Source organism: Artemia franciscana, chromosome 16 (assembly GCF_032884065.1).
Source record: "Artemia franciscana chromosome 16, ASM3288406v1, whole genome shotgun sequence".
In the NCBI taxonomy this organism is placed as follows: Eukaryota; Metazoa; Arthropoda; class Branchiopoda; order Anostraca; family Artemiidae; genus Artemia; species Artemia franciscana.
Window position 1 is genome coordinate 27,234,552 of NC_088878.1, and position 18,685 is coordinate 27,253,236.

General features: G+C 34.2%; 1 protein-coding gene across 1 annotated transcript in view; it reads right to left on the bottom strand.

Annotated features, from left to right (window-relative positions):
* LOC136036809 (uncharacterized) overlaps positions 1–18,685 on the bottom strand; it is a gene marked incomplete in the record, with an annotated part of 47,572 nt that overhangs the window by 237 nt on the left and 28,650 nt on the right. Inside the window, 2 exon segments of the mRNA XM_065719139.1 lie at positions 1,413–1,686; positions 12,412–12,530. Of these exon segments, the coding sequence (XP_065575211.1) occupies positions 1,413–1,686; positions 12,412–12,530 (393 nt within the window).

The window sequence follows — 18,685 nt, forward strand, 5'->3', positions numbered from 1 at the left end:
AAATCTTTCAGAAATCAAACTTACAAACATCTTCCCCAAAGCATGACAAGTTTTTAGACCCCCCAATGGCTATGCTTAACGATAAAAGAAGATAAACAAAATTTTAATAAATTCATTTAATAAATGTCTTAGCAAGTGAATAAATAATGACTTTTCCACCAGGGATGCTAAGCCGGTGTCACCGCAAAAGAATAGCCTTTGTATTTATCTTCTTGAGTTAAAAAATAAAAATAATAAAAAGCCCATTATTCGTCAATGATACAGTGATTTTTTTGGGAGTAATTTTTACTGTATGTTGAAAATGAGCATTTTTACGTGAAAACAAATCTCTCTAACCCAAGGACATGGAAAGATATCTTCTGTTCTAACACTCTGCATGATTTCCCATAGTAAGGTTTCTGGACTTTATGATTAGTCTCATATAATACATACCAGATACCTGAGATTCAATTTTTATCAAGTTTTTATCCTGAGATTGCCAAAAATCGTTCTTGTCAGCCAACCATCTAGGACAAAACTAAAAGTAGGTCATGCCCGATTGGGGAGAGAGGATATCGTAAGGAAAGATTTAAGAGAAATTGAACTTTTTGGGAGGGTGTAAAGAGGGAGGCACTGTACAGAGTCGGATAAAGGAGGAGTGTGTGTATCTGTGTTGGCCTTAAGCGACTTGGTGCTACGGTGAGTTGTTAGTAATAGTAGCAATAGATACATGAGAAAGCAATTAATATATATTTGAGGACTGAAGGGTGGGAGGCTCTTCATAAATTATTTCAGAAAATTGCGGTTAAGAGAGTAGAAATGAACTTTTTCATATTACCGACCCCTACCTACCCCTGAAGAATATATCACATAGTTATTCCTAATGGTTAGACCTATATGACCAAAACAGGTATCCTGTTTCACCCCTTACTCCCTTCACTTAACTATACAAATATTTAACACCATCCCTGGCAAGATTCAAATAGGTGATTATGCTCATATGTACCTACAGAAGAATCAAGAATCAAAGTAAACTTAAACAATTTTTTTTGACAAGTCTTTGCACTGTCTAGTCTTTGACTAGGCTTGGTTGAAATTGAAAGCCTGAAAACGGCACGGTAAAGGAGTGGTCAAAATAATATTTTTCTGAGATCAGCCCCCTTGTAAATTCTCAAGGCAGTAGGTAAATCCTTTTCACAAGACTTAGAGGTGAGATCGCTCGCCATCTCCCTCTGTATCTGCGTCAGGTAGTACTTAGCTGTCAAACAAAGGCAGGTATCAAGAATACATTTGAGCCACATGCAAAAATAGCAAATAAGGAGAAATATTGTTGCCCTTGCTTAGTACTGAAAATAAAGTCTTTACTTTGAGGTGAAGCACTACGCAAAAAAGTACTGAGTAAAAAAAGAACTGAAAAATTAGTAAAAGTTTACCTTCTTCAGTATCATATCTAATTTTGCAGATACTCCAGTGGCATCTTCTCTAAAAGAACTAGGTCCTGGCTCGGAGTTATTGATTGGAAAACTCTTGCTGATTTGGAGAGAGCTACTTGGGCGACTGGAATGCGTAGGGTCAATAATATTAACAATTGGCTCTTTCTGTGTAGCCAGGCTGTCGGAACTCCCAGCAGCAACCAAGGGTGTGGCATACCCAATATTGGACATTCTGTCTTTTAAAGAGTTATGTTTGGGGGTTATCTCGACGTCACTAAAAGAAAAAGTTTATTTAAGGACTAGGTTGGTCTATATTATACATAAAATACGCATGGTTTGGAAAACATGTGATCTGGGTTAACCCTATATTGTCTGTGCTTCGTTCTCGTCTGTTACCTATTCTTGAGCAGGGGCAACAACAGGAGGGGTGAGAAGGTTGCAGTTACCCCTCTCCTAGATTTGAAGGGGGCAACAAAAAATACTTTATTGTGCCATAACTGCAACAACAACAAAATTGACACCCCTCCCCCCATCTTTTAGTGAACTGGCACTCCTTCTCTTCAGTAACTCCGTCCATGTCTCCAGAGAATATCAAATTACTACTTTAACACATGTTGGCTTGAGCTTTTTAGAGATAGTTTTCAAATTCATGGCAGTGGAGTTAATAGAAAGTAAATTAGCGATAAAAATAGAAAAGATATCAAATGGAGATCAGAAAAATATAAACAAACTATCTATACTCGATCTGATATAACATACATGTTATTTGTGTGCATAAATTTCTTTTAAGCATTTGATCCAAATTAAATAATTCTACGGTTTTTCTTCACAATCATTAACAAAACAAGAAAACGCAGGACATTCCGATGGACCTGTATCTATATATTGTTAGTGTGATATAACCTGATATAATGAATCTGATATAACATATACATTACTTTCTTTAAGCATTATGTTCAAATTAATTATCTTTTAAATTCTATATCTTTTTCACAATCATTAGAAAAACTAGAAAAATTAGAAAGTTCCGATGGAATTTTTGCGCTGAGAACGACTGAGCAAGAGTTGCGACTGAAATATTTCCATTTTCCTCTATTTTTTTCGTTTTTACCTCCATTTTTTGCGTTTTCTTGTTTTGTCATGCTTAACCAATGTGGTCTCAGAAATTACTCACAATTATTTCAACGATTCACATAATTGAATTCGCCTCAAATTCTCCATTTCATTTCAGATCATCCATAATTATGAGGGATACTTGTAGGTCCACATAATTTAAAACATGAAGGATGCTTTAAAAGTTGTGAATAAATAATATTCATGTCAACTCTCAACAATAGAACAGCTGATTAACTCCACTTTCTACTATAACTCTCAACAATACTCACTACTCACTACCCACTACTCAAGAATCCTACTACTAGCTCTCAACAATAGAGCAGCTGATTAACTCCACTTTCTACTATAACTCTCAACAATACTCACTACTCACTACCCACTACTCAAGAATCCTACTACTAGCTCTCAACAATAGAGCAGCTGATTAACTCCACTTTCTACTATAACTCTCAACAATACTCACTACTCACTACCCACTACTCAAGAATCCTACTACTAGCTCTCAACAATAGAGCAGCTGATTAACTCCACTTTCTACTATAACTCTCAACAATACTCACTACTCACTACCCACTACTCAAGAATCCTACTACTAGCTCTCAACAATAGAGCAGCTGATTAACTCCACTTTCTACTATAACTCTCAACAATACTCACTACTCACTACCCACTACTCAAGAATCCTACTACTAGCTCTCAACAATAGAGCAGCTGATTAACTCCACTTTCTACTATAACTCTCAACAATACTCACTACTCACTACCCACTACTCAAGAATCCTACTACTAGCTCTCAACAATAGAGCAGCTGATTAACTCCACTTTCTACTATAACTCTCAACAATACTCACTACTCACTACCCACTACTCAAGAATCCTACTACTAGCTCTCAACAATAGAGCAGCTGATTAACTCCACTTTCTACTATAACTCTCAACAATACTCACTACTCACTACCCACTACTCAAGAATCCTACTACTAGCTCTCAACAATAGAGCAGCTGATTAACTCCACTTTCTACTATAACTCTCAACAATACTCACTACTCACTACCCACTACTCAAGAATCCTACTACTAGCTCTCAACAACAGAGCAGCTGATTAACTCCACTTTCTACTATAACTCTCAACAATACTCACTACTCACTACCCACTACTCAAGAATCCTACTACTAGCTCTCAACAATAGAGCAGCTGATTAACTCCACTTTCTACTTTTCCTTATTCCAAGGGTTTTCACCTTATTCCAAGGGTATTCCAAGAGTTTTAACCCCAAGTTAATTGTTGGCTCTTACACGATTCAAGAATTACTAAGATTAACACATAGCTAACTATCCATCTTTTAACCCAGCACAACCTATTATTTAAGGTGTGATTTTATGCGTCCACTTCTGTAACGTTAATTAAAGTTTCGGGTCTTAGAGTTCATGATTTGAGTCAATAGAGACTAAATAGCGACGAAGACCAAACTGCCTTTTCGTGATAAACACAGACAATAGGTAGAGCAATGGAGAATTTTGTTTGTAAGACAGTGGAACTCAAACCTCAAATGAATATGTTGACCCTATATATCCAAGGGCTGTCTTCAGCAAAACATAGTTGAATTTTATATCCACTTATTATAAATACTTTATATATATATATATATATATATATATATATATATATATATTTATATATATATATATATATATATATATATATATATATATATATATATATATATATATATATAAAAATACATATATATATATATATATATATATATATATATATATATACATATATATATATATACATATATATACATATATATATATATATATATATATATATATATATATATATATATATATATATATATATATATATACATATATATATATATATATATATATATATATATATATATATATATATATATATATATACATATATATATACATATATATATACATATATATATATATATATATATATATATATATATATATATATATATATATATATATATATATATATATATATATATATATAACGAAAAGAGAAATCACCAATGCAACAGCACAAACAAATTAAAAAAAAAAAAAAAGAGACAGAAGGAGAAAAGGAAGACTGTTTTCCTAAATTAGTGATTAATATAGACCAGCACTTGAATGAGGCCTTAACCCTACTCATCCATACAATCACATAGGCCAAACAGCATAGCCATACACAATCAAACAGTTCGTGGTAACGAACTGTAGTAAGGAGCGACCCGGCTCAATGGTAACCAAAACTCTAAAAAATGGAATTTTGATACCAATAGCTACATCAAAAGAATTGCATTTTAATGCTGATTTTAAATATATAAGTTTCATCAAGTTTAATCTTACCCATCAAAAGGTTAAGAGCCTGAGAAAATTTGCCTTATTTTAGAAAATAGAGGGAAACAACCCATAAAAGTAATAGAATCTTAACGAAAATCACACCATCATATTCAGCATATCAGAGAACCCTATTGTAGAAGTTTCAAGCTCCTATCTACAAAAATGTAGAATTTTGTATTTTTTGCCAGAAGGCAGATGACGGATGCGTGTTTATTTGTTTTTTTTGTGTTTTTTTTTCCCAGGGGTGATCGTATCAACCCAGTGGTCCGAAAATCTTGCAAGAGGGCTCATTCTAACGGAAATGAAAAGTTCTAGTGCCCTTTTTAAGTGACCAAAAAAATTGGAGGGCACCTAGGCCCCCTCCCACGCTAATTATTTTCCCAAAGTCAACGGATCAAAATTCTGAGATAGCCATTTTATTCAGCGTAGTCAAAAAACCTTATAACTATGTTTTTGGGGACAACTTACTCCCCCACAGTTCCCGTGGGAGAGGCCACAAATTACAAACTTTGACCAGTGCTTACATATAGTATGGTTATTTGGAAGAGTACAGACGTTTTCTAGGGTAGTTTTAGGTTGGGGGGGGGGGGTTGAGAAGAGGGGAATATGTTGGAGGAACTTTTCTTGGAGGAATTTGTCATGGGGGAAGAAAAGTTTCATGAAGGAAGAGCAGGATTTTCTAGCATAATTAAAAAAAAAACAATTAAAAAATAAATATGAAAAAGTTTTTTCAACTGAAAGAAAGGAGAAGCATTAAAACTTAAAACAAACAGAAATTATTACGTGTATGATCGGCTCACCTCCTCCTAATACCTCGCTCTTCACGCTAAACCATTTTTAGTAATTTCAACTATTTATTCTACGGCTTTTGTGATTCAGGGGTCATTCTTAAGAAATTGGGACAAGATTTAAGCTTTAGTGTAAAGAGCGAGGTACTGACGAGGGGGTGAATCCCTTCATATATGTAATAAAAACATGAAAATACAGAAGTTCGTTACGTAAGCTAATTGTAAGTTACGTATATCTTTTACTAATAAATATTCGTAAAAAATTAAAAGTTCTAGTTGTCTTTTTAAATAACCAAAAAATCAGAGGGCAACTAGGCCTCCTCCCCCACTCCTTTTTTTCTTAAAATTACTGGATCAAAACTACGAGAAACCTAGTTAGCCAAAAAAAAAAAAAAAAAAATGTAAATTTCGTTTTAATTATTCATCTGCGGAGAGCCAAAAACAAAACATGCATTAATTCAAAAACGTTCAGAAATTAAATAAAAAAAAACAATTTTTTTTTAACGGAAGTAAGGAGCGACATTAAAACTTAAAACGAACAGAAATTACTTCGTATATGAAAGGGCTGCTTCCTCCGCTCTTTTACGCTAAAGTTTTTTTTTCTGTTTTAAAAAGTAGAATTAAGAGAAAGAGTCAAACTTTAGCGTAAAGAGCGGAGGAAGCAGCCATTTCATATACGAAGTAATTTCTGTTCGTTTTAAGTGTTAATGTCGCTCCTTACTTCCCGTTAAAAAAACTTGTTTTTTTATTTAATCAACCATAAAGAATAATCCATAGACAGGCAAATATATATATATATATATATATATATATATATATATATATATATATATATATATATATATATATATATATATATATATATATATATATATATATAACACCTTTGGTCCTTAGTTTTATCGATTATGAGCAAGCTTTCGATTCTGTTGATAGAACAGCGTTAACAAAAGTCTTATCGTTATATGGTATACCAGAAAAATACATTAAAGTGATTTGCGCTATGTACGAGAATAATACTGCTGCGGTTAAGGTAGGAAATGAGGTTAGCAACTGGTTTTGTATTAAATCAGGAGTTAAGCAGGGTTGTGTTCTATACCCCTTTATATGGATCATTTTGATGGACTTCGTCTTAAGGAGCACAGGAAAGGCAATTGGAGACCATGGAATCAAATGGGGAGGAAGAACGCTCCTGGACTTAGATTATGCTGATGATTTAAGCATATTAGATGAAAGTGTGAGCAAAATGAATGAATTTTTAGAGGTTTTACGAGTTCAGGGTGCTAAAATAGGCTTGAAAATTAATGTTAAGAAGACTAAGTCACTAAGGCTAGGAATAAGTGAAGATGAACAGGTGACCTTAGGTAACGAAAAGATTGATCAGGTTGGGAGCTTCAGTTACCTTGGTAGTATTATTAGTAAAGATGGTGGGAGCAGTGAAGATGTTAAAAGTAGAATAGCTAAAGCTCAGGGTGTTTTTTCACAGTTAAAAAAAGTTTGGAAGAATAGAAAGATAAGCCTACAAACCAAGATTAGAATATTGGAAGCTACAGTGATGACAGTGGTCAAATATGGCTCTGAAGCATGGACACTCCGAAAAGCAGATGAAAATTTACTAGATGTTTTCCAGAGAAATTGCCTACGGATTGTTCTGGGTACCCGGCTGACTGACCGTATTTCAAACAGTAGGTTGTACGAAAAGTGTGGTTCAATCCCGCTTTCTGGGGCTATAATGAAAGAAAGGTTGAGATGGCTAGGCCACGTTCTACGGATGAAGGATGACAGATTACCGAAGATTGTCCTTTTTGGCCAACCGTCTGGGGCTAAACGGAAAGCAGGTCGTCCTTGTCTGGGTTGGGAGGATGTCATAAATAAGGATTTAAAGGAAATGGGAACTTCCTGGGAGGGTGTAAAGAGGGAGGCTTTAAATAGATTAGGTTGGAGGAGGAGCGTGCGTAGCTGTGTTGGCCTCAGGCGGCTTGGTGCTGCAGTGAGTTATTAGTAGTAGTAGTAGTAGTAGTATATATATATATATATATATATATATATATATATATATATATATATATATATATATATATATATATGTATTTATATATATATATATATATATATATATATATATATATATATATATATATATATATATATATATATATATATATATGTATATCTGAGTTTTATGTATAAAAATGAAAATACGACCCATAAAATTATTTTAATGTCATTTATTTTATGTATTCATTTGTGTTTTACTGAGGAACGCCATTAGATATAGGGTCAAAATATTCATTTGAGGTTCAAATTCCACGGTCTTATAAAAGAAAGTTCCCCATTGTTCTACCTAGTGTTTGGGTTTATAAAGACTAAAACCCTTTAGAAGCTAGCTTAGGGTATGGTTTAAGGATTTTGGCTTTAAACTTGCATTTGATTAAAAGCCAGTTGACTAAAATAAATATGCATTAGTGGCTTTGCATTGGGTTTTAAGGAAATTTAAAAGTCAATATTAGCTTTTAACCCCTATTACTCCTAAATTGGCTTTTAGGTTTTTTAAAACCAAATACTGTGTGTATACTTCATTTTAGCTTGTTGGCTGTAATTTGCTTCTATAGAATCCGTTGAGTTGGCTTTTAAAATGAGGAGCCAATGATATTTTTTCAATTTGAAAAAAAAAATGGAAAATTAATTAAACACTTTTTAATAATTGCTTAGAAAGCTGTATTCTACTTTTTCATATCATTCTGTTCTTTACCTTTCTGGGCTTTATCCTATATTTAGGAATAAGGATTTTAGTGATATTCGGGTGGCCTCTTTCTGTATTTGTAAATTGTAAATATCTTCTTTATCTTCCTATTTGGTATAGGAATAGAAAATTAATAAATACGTTTCACCTCCCGATTATAACTGAAAAGCTGACTGGTTAGATAAAAAAAGATTTCGGAAACAGCGTATCGGCGATTGTCGCCTAATCATAGCTTCATTCGTTTTTTTCATAAAAATTATTAATTTAACGTTATTGTCGTTTAATTATTTTTGGTGATGTATTGTTGTTGTTTTTTTTGTCTAATGTTATTGGTGATTTTCGCTTGTCTATACTCCACTATTTATGTTTTTATGTAAGTGGGTTATAAATAAATATATACATATAATCTTAAAGTAAGATTCTACTTAAAAACATTATCGTCGCTACTTAGCTTATCAACCTTTTGGCTCCTAAGTTTTTGAAAGCCAATCGTAAAAATATGATTGACTTTTTAGTACTTAAAAGCTGGTTTGATTATCTTGAAAGCCAAAAAGAAAAAAAAACGAAAATTTAGAACCTAAGTAAATACACGTAGTAGATACTAAGTAAATATAGATACTAAAAGATACTAAGTAATATAGATACTAAGTATAGTAGTATAGTAAGTTACGTAGAGCTTTTAATATGATTTCGTATATTGTTCCCAGCTTTACGGATGACACTTATATAACTGTGGCTGCACAAACAGGGATTCAGCTGTTGAGTCGTATTAGTTCTTGTCTGGAGTTTGTTCAAAAGTGGATGAAGCTTAATAAGTTAAATTCATTACGGGACTGGTCAAATCAACAGAATTCAGTTTATTTGCAAGTCGACACCTAAATGCTGTAGCCTACCTGTATTTTAAGAAAATATGTTCAAGCCATCCGCAAATTTGCACTCGAAAAAAATATTCACCAATTAAGAATTGTATATGGTTGATTTTGTTGCTTCTGAAAGAAGTCCGGTGAATTCGAAATTATTCGGTATTGAAAATTTGATGTGTTTGACCCAGCAGACATTTAGCTCGGGCAGTGGCAAATGGACAATTTTTTTTACACTGTTACCCCTTAGGTGATATCAGTCAGTTGCCCCCTCCCCAAATAATATGGAGGAAATAACGATTATAAAATCCATGCTCCTTGACTATCCAGATATGGGCCATCTTATCCCCCTTCTCCAATAAAAATGCTGGAGCTACTCCTCTGCCACTTTATGAAAACCATTTCAAATCCCTGACTAGTTAATATTGATTATGCTTGTTTATTGCAAAAAATTGTGCTTTAACTTATATGATTCGCATTTTATTATCAATTATAAATTTTGTGCCGTTTCAATGGCATCCTTATTTTCTTTGTTGTTCATGAAAGTGCAAACTTTGCTCATTTTAACACTTTGGCCCCGAAAAATTTCGACAACCCTGTGTTACACTTGACCAAACATTCTGCCTGACCGCAACTGTACAATGAAAATTAACTAGGGTCATCAAAATCAGGGGTCGTTGTCTGTTAATAGTAGCGGTGCAGTTCTTTGAACCCAAAAATTTATTGCACCCGCTGTGAAGGTTGTAATACTGTATTATCTTCTAGAGGAATAAAAAGATCCAAAGAATGGTTCAATCACCAAACAACTCTCAGTAGCGACGTTTAATTCTCAGTAGCGACGTTAGTAATTCTTGCTTTTTATTGTATGGTAGGAGCTCAAATTATTACCCTTGGATAGACAGACTTAATATTGCTGATATGAGTATTTTAAGAATAAATTGTACAAAATATCTGGGAGTTTTGATTGATGAATGTCTCAGTTTTAGAGAACATATAGATTATATTAGTCTTAAACTCGCTAGGAATGTTGGCATTTTAAGAAAGTTGAAGTATATTTTCCCAAGAGATATTTTAAGAACACTGTATTATTCCTTAATTCATCCTTATCTGCTATATTGTTGTAATGTTTGGGGTAGTACATTTCCTTCTCATCTCCATCATATTCGAGTTTTGCAGAATAAAGCGCTTCGAGTGTTATGTGGTGTAGGTTTTAAAGACTCGGTACAAAAGAGGTATGTAGATTGCAAAATCTTGCCTTTAGCAGGACTTATTACTTTTTATTGAAGCCTGTTTATATATAAATATTTTCAAAATTGTTTACCAATATGTTTAAAAGTATGTTTGAATTAGGAAGTGATATTCATACACATTCTACAAGACAGTCCGATGTAATTCGTCGTCCGCTTGCTATTACCCGTAGATCTCAATTTTCTATTCGGCATCTAGGACCCCATGCATGGAATTGTTTACCTACGACTTTGAGAAAAATGGAAAATCTTCTTGAATTTCGGCGGGAATTAAAGCTATTTTGCCTTAGTATTTATGGTTTTGATAGTTGAGTGGACCTCAAGTGGAGCCAAGATGCTGGCTTTGTTTTAGGCGATACTGGTCAAGTGGTTTTAGTTTCTTTTTGTTTTGTCTTTTTTGAAGTGTAACCCCGTATCGATTGAAATGCAAGGTAATTGATTTATTTTTCTTCTTCTTTTCTTTTCTGTTTCTTTTCATTTTCTTCTTCTTTTTCGTATTGTTTTTATTTGTATGTGTATTGGGGTTGTAAGCCCAAACAAGCTTTGCTTCGGGCCATTTGCTTGTTTTGTTTTGTTATTTATATTAATAAACCCATCTTTCTCTCTCTCTCTCTCAAGTAGTAGATACTAGGTAAATCAAACGGATTAGGATTATTTCCAAGCCAATTTAAAAAGCAAAAGATGCCATCTTCTAAGCTTCTAATATATAATTTAGCAAAGCCGATTGAAGCCAATTTAGATAATATTAAGCCAATATTTTAGGTTATTGGATTTCAATTGACTTCGCATTTTTAAAAGCCAATTCAAAAATATAGTTGACTTCTTAGTTTCTAAGAGCCAAGTCTGCTACTTTAAACGCAAAAAAAACCTTTAAAACTTAGAAGCCGATTAAAAGCCCAAATCAACAAAGAGGTCAATTTAAAAGTACATAGAAGCCAATTTAAAGTCTTTAAGGCAATTCTGTAGGGGTTTTAAAGCAAAATAAAAACTTAATTTGATTTTAATTTTTTAAAGCCAATTCAAAGCCTAAAGTAGATTCCAGCATGGACATTACCGAATTGGCTTTTAAATCAGCTACCAATGTACAGTTTGTCATTTTTTAACTTGTAGAAGCCAATATAAAGATATTGATCTAGCCCAACTAACATTTCAAACTTAGAAGCCAATAACATTTTCATATTGGTTATTGACAACTTAGAAGTCGGTTAATATTTTGCTTTTAAAATTTTTTTTTAATTATTTCCTTTTTAATTGTCTATCTAAAAACAAATACTTCTGTTTTATTTTAACCTATTTAATCAGCTGCAAAGTTTTAAAAAGAAAATTTGCCTACTTTAACAACTAAAAATATACGCAAAAATTTAGAGCCAAATAAAAAGACTTTTCAGTCAATTCAGACAAAGCATTTACTTAAAAACTTTCCTTAAATACTTCGCTTACAGACCAATTAAGTGCAATACATTTCGTAAGCCCGAACCCCGTTTAAAGGCCAATAGAAGCCAATTTACTTTATATTTTAGCATGGACTTCGTCTCCTAAAAAACTAGAAGACTATTTGAAAATACAGATGGCTCCAGATATCCATGTCAATGTGATTTGTGAGCGTATGTGGGAATCAGCAATATAGCTAATGTACGTGACGTCACTCTTAAGCCCCTATTCACAATGAGGTTTTAGATTTTACTAATGTCGAGATCTAAACCAATCAGATTTTTCATTGAATTTTCTGATTTGCTGAAAAATTCTATGCAAAATTCTGATTGGCTTAAATTTGAGCTAGCTAAATTTCGGTATTAAGAAAATATCACTGTAGCTGGGTCTTTTTGATAAACAGCGTGATATGTTAGTAAATTTAGAAAGTTTAAGCGACGTACCTCATCTTTTTTCCATCGATTTGGTCATTGGAATCTCTTCTTTGCATGAATTCCAGAGAAGTGCCCAAAATTTCTTCAACAGTTAGAGAAATCAATGTTCCATGCGGAATATTCAGCTCCTGAAATTGGTCCAGAATTTAATCAACGAGGCATTTAGCCTATTTTTTAATTAGGCTTAGCTGATGCCAAAGAATAATCATTTTTAACGAAACAATATCATTTATCGATGGAAATATAAAGTAGACTTCGTAGATGGTGATGATGTTAACATCAAGTCCGTGAGCCCAAGAATTTATTTCTACGGGGAGAGGCAAAATTGTAAAGCGCAAAATATAGGCAAATTTCAAGAAAACTATCAGAATTTGGAATGAAATCATGGTATCTTAGAGCAAATATAAGGACTGAATTCCTACTCCATCTTCTCAGTCATCTCTGGCCCTAGGCATACATGGGAGCATGACATCTGAGTAATCACAGGACTTCAATCCCAACCTGTTAATCTAAACAGTGCTGAAAACTTCATTATTTTTACCATACAAAATATAAGAAGTTAATAAAGCATTTTCAGAAGATGGTGATTAAAGTACAACCCAAGCAATTATGCATTTTACCAATTTTTCCTTCCCCATAAGCGTAGGCGTTAAGAATTCCTTACATCCCTACTTCCGTATTTAAAAGGATATTTTAATTTCATTGGTTTATATTTGGTATATATAGATATATTTGGTTCATTTAGTATACTATATATAGGTTTATATTGGTTTTAATTGGTATATAATCCCAAATTGTTAATCTAAACAATGCAGAAAACTACACTATTTTTACCATACAAAATATAAGAAATAAATAAAGCATTTTCAGAAGATGGTGATTAAGATACAACCCAAGCAATTTATTTTTAGCAATATAAGTAATAACTTATCTTCGCCAAAAACAAAATACAAATATTATAACAAAGAAATCAAAATGAATCTAACTCAAAGCGCTTCAATAAATTAATGATGAGATAAAAATCGCAAAAAAAAATACAAAATTTGAAAATAACCTTAGCTAAATTACCTCATAGAGGTTCAACTAAGACTCAAAAGGTCAGAGCCACTTTCTTTTTTTTCTACTTTCTTTTTAATTCTTTTCATTGACCAAATATATCTTGCACTAATTTTGAAGATAAACTTTTATACTATTAGCTAAAACTGAATGAATAGAACTCAAAATTACGGACGGTTACCAGGATATCCATAAATCCTTAGAAGTAGGGAAGGGCCAGAGATGGAAGGTAGAAAACAACATTTTGTGCTTGATTTTATCTTCGTGACCTTTGCTGGTTTTCGTTTAAACTTTTTCCTGGTTCTCGTTAAAACTTACAGGGAATGTTGGGGGGGGGGGTGTCGGAAAAATAAAAGAAACTAAATGAGCTATTGAATTAGATTCGGATATCTTAAATCATAAGCCAGGAACGTGAAAAACTGAAGAAATATTCATTATTTTTACCATTTAACCATCAATTTAAACAAATTTTCAAAAATTAATTTTTTCAAAGAAAACTAAAGGGCCGTATTAAATTCAATAACAGCAGAAATAAATTCCTATTATAATTCAAATTCGAAATGGCCAGAAATTATTATTATAAGAATGAATGAAACCCAAAAGGAACCGAAATTAAAACAAACAATCATACCAAACATAAAGATAGCGGGTGCGAATACTGCAAAATTTACTGCAAATCAACTATTATTATATTTTTATCTCCCTCATAAATACAAAATTGAGTAGGAATAGATAGCAAACGAAAAAAATCAACATAAAATAACTGACTCAAACTAAAAAGAACGACAAAATCACATCAAAAATAAATACTTCACGTCAAGTGACGTTTGACGTTTTACTTAAAACTATGTAACTATACTTTTACGTTTTTCAGTTATGACAATTAATCTGCCAATGATTATTATTAATTCTACTAGCAACTCACGGCAGCATGGAGTCGCCTGATGCAAACACAGATGCTCCCACTCCTCTTCCATCCCAATCTATCCAAAGCTTTTATCTTAACTACATCCCAAGAAGTTCCAATTTCCTTTAAATTCTATCTTACAACATCTTCCCACTTCATTCGGGGGCGAATTGTTTTCTCTTTGGTCTCGGGTGGATAGCAAATAAGAACAATCTTTACCATTCTCTCAACTTTCACTCTTAATACATGTCCTGTGCTAGAGAGTTTCATGGCTATACAGTCCTGAATGTTTCACCTACACGACTACTTTTTGCACAAGTGCTAGCTTAGCGAAAACCCCAACATCTGAATGAAAAAGAGAACCTTCAATCCCGCCAAAATCAGAAGAGATGCGGGGCAAGGGAGTGTTTTTACCCTTTCATTTTCAAACAAGCAATCTCAAAAATTCTGGATCACATTTCGCCCCTTTTACTTCACTGTTCCAACCTGTCTTACTTGTCATACATTGATGACGTCCTTCTGCTGAATGTTTCACCTACACGACTACTTTTTGCACAAGTACTAGCTTAGCGAAAACCCCAATACCTGAATGGAAAAGAGAACCTTCAATCCCGCCAAAGTCAGAAGGGATGTGAGGCAAGGGAGTGTTTTTACCCTTTCATTTTCAAACAAGCAATCTCAAAAATTCTGGGTCACATTTCGCCCCTTGTACTTCACTGTTCCAACCTGTCTTACTTGTCTTACGACGTCCTTCTGCTCAGTATATCCAAAGATAACTTACAAGATAGCCTGAATCGACTCCACTGTGACTTTCTTTCAAACAATATTGATAAGTGCAAGTTTTCAACCTTCAATGCACCTGTTACATGTGACCATTGGTTCCTGCAGTCCCTGAGGTGTCTGTGCTTAGAAATCTTGGTATCATGATTACAGAAACGATTGCAAAACCAGACAATCCATAGTTAAGCCATCAATGTTATTGACTATGCTTAATGGTCTGTAGCGCCAAATGGTGGACGCTACTCTAGAAAATCTCTTACTTCAATTTTCCGTTCAGTTTGCCAGCCACTGGCCAATCTAACTTTCCGGTGCATCCCCTCGCGCTGACAATGAGAGACAGCGAAAGAATCAGAGTGTGCTACTATAAGTGCGCTAAGTTTTTAGAGTATATTTTGAAGCGTTTCGGGAATTTCAAAATTAGAAATATGGTCTTCCAGAGCCGTCCAAACAATGGTCTAGCATTTGGAATAATTCAGAGTTCAAAGTAATAATTCAAAGGTCCTACTATAATTCACAGTTTAATTTCTATTTTTAGGCATAACCCTATTAAGCTTCCGAGGGCAACGTGAAAATTTGCAACAGCCTTTGGACTGTTCCGCCATCGAGAGGGTAGCGGGATTGACACTTTAGTTTTGTTTCTTAACCACCAATTAGACGTAGTTTTTTCAGCTACTTAAAACTTTAAAATTTCCCAGTGCATATTTTTGCTTCAAAAAGCATAAAACTCTTCATTCAGTTAGTTTTCACTCCCTATCCAGATTACGGCCGCCTCGAGCTATTTTTGAGCTCAAATCTATTTTGTCCCCCATTCGCTGCGTTACTTCCAGATATGGAAAAACTTTTGTCCCCTTCATCACAGAAGAAATGAATAAAATATCCCACTAGATTCTCCCATTTTTCCTATTTTTTTTATTGGCTGATGGTGCTGCACAGGTTCTTGCATTTATGTGCTTGTTTTGCCCAGATTAAACCGGACCAGATTAAACAGGACCGGACCAGATTAAATTAGAAATAGTCATTTTCCCGATTTGACCATCTGGGGGGGGGGAGTGGGGGGCCGGTTAATTTGGAAAAAATAGAAAAGAAGTATTTTTAACTTATGAACGGTTGATCAGATCTTAATGAAGTTTGATGTTTGGAAGGATATCGTTTCTCAGAGCTCTAATTTAAAATCCCGACCGGATCTGGTGACATTGGCGGAAGTTGGGAGGGGAAAACCTAAAATCTTGGAAAATACTTAGAGTGGAGGGATTGGGATGAAACTTGGTGGGGAAAATAAGCACAAGTCCTAGGTACATGATTGACATAACCAGAACGGATCCGCTCTCTTTGGGGTAGTTGGGAGGGGAGGGGCTTAATTCTGAAAAATTAGAAAAAATGAGGTATTTTTAACTTACGAACGGGTGATCAGATCTCAATGAAATTTGATATTTAGAAGGATATCATGTCTCAAAGCTCTTATTTTAAATCCTTACCGGATCTAGTGACATTGGGGGGAGTTCGGGGGGGGGACCTAAAATCATGGGAAACGCTTAGAGTGGAGGGGTCGGGATGAAACTTGGTGGGAAAAATAAGCAGAAGTCTTAGATACGTGATTGCAATAATTGGAACGGATCCGCTCTATTTGGGGGGGGGGAGGGTTATTTCTGAAAAATTAGAAAAAATGACGTATTTTTAGCTTACGAAGGAGTGATCGGATCTTCATGAAACTTCCTATTTAGAAGGACCTCGTAACTCAGATCTCTTATTTTAAATCTCAACCGGATCCAGCGTCGTTGGGGGGGCAGTTTGGGCCGGAAATCCTAGAAAACACTTAATGCGGAGAGATCAGGATAAAACTGGATGGGAAGAAGAATAAAAAAGTCTAAGATACGTGACTGACATAACCGGACCGGTTCCGCTCTCTTTGGTGGAGTTGGGGGGGGGAGTAATTCAGAAAAATGAGGTATTTGTAATTTAAGAGTCTTGTGCTTTAAAGCTCTTATTTTAAATTCCGACCAGATCATGTGACATTGGGGGGAGTTGGAGGGGGAAACCGGAATTCTTGGAAAACTTGAAAATTGGGGCATTTTATTTTACGAATAGGTGATCGGATCTTATTGAAACTTGATAAATAGAACAATCTTATGTCTCAGACGCTCTATTTTCGACTCGCATTGGATCCGGGAACATAGGGGGTTGGAGGAGGGAAAAAGAAATCTTGGAAAACACTTCGAGTGGAGAGATCGGGATGAAACTTGATGGGAAGAATAAGCACAAGTTCTAGATACGTGATTGACATAATTGGAACGGATCCGTTCTCTTTGGAGGAGCTGGGAGTGTTAATTTGGAAAAATTAGAAAAATTGCGGATTTTTAACTTAAGAACGGGTGACCGGATCTTAATGAAATTTGATATTTAGAAGGAATTCTTGTCCCAGAGCTCGTATTTCAAATCCCGACCAGATCTGTTGACATTGTGGGGAGTTGGAGGGGGAAATCGAAAATCTTGGAAAAAGCTTAGAGTGGAGGGAATCAGGATGAAGCTTGGAAGATAGAATAAGCAAATGTCGTAGATACGTGATTGACGTAACCGTACTGAATTCGCTCTCTTTGGGGGAGTTGGGGGGACGGGTTCAGTGCTTTGGCGAGTTTGGTGCTTCTGGACGTGCTAGGAGGATGAAAAATGGTAGGCGTGTCAGGGAGCTGCACAAATTGACTTGATAAAGTCGTTTTCCCAGATTCGACCATCTGGGAGGCTGAAGGGAGAGGAAAAATTAGAAAAAATGAGGTATTTATAACTTACGAGTGGGTGATCAGATCTTAATGAATTTTGATATTAAGAAGGATATCGTGACTCAGAGCTCTTATTTTCAATCCCGACCGGCATTAAGCCTCTGATTTTCCTTTTAAATCAATCTATTGATTCTTAGAATTTTTTTAGAGCTCATACCATATGAGCTCTTGGTTCTTAGCTCTTCTTGCCTCGTCACAAGTGCCAAATGATCTCTTAGCTCTTTACTGACTCTGTCTATTTTTATTGACTCTAAGCAGTAGATTTATTGACACTTTTTGATGTCCCTTTTAATTTTTATACATATTTATATTTCATTCCTATTTTTCATTGATTCGCACTTCATTGCATTGCACCCCCATTACACTTCCTGGCTGAAGGACCATGAAACGGAGATCAGCATCGCCGGTTTGGACCTTAAGGGTCTAGTGCCGTCTTACTTACTTACTTACTATTGTGGTATAAAATAAATTCAATGGTGAGTATATATAACTCAGCTTAAATTAAATAAAATTGAGCAATGAAATATCTAAAAATAAATAATAAATAAACAAACAATAAAACAATAAAAATAAATAAAATTAAATTGAAACTCTCCTTAAATTACACGCAGTTAAAATAAACAAAATTAAACAATAAAATGTGTGAAAATAAATAAAATAGTAATAAGAAATTAAACTAAGTTGATGCTCCCCTTAAATTAAATAAGACTACAATTTGAACAAAGACCAAAGAGGACCATACTTACCATTTCTTTAGCATCATAAC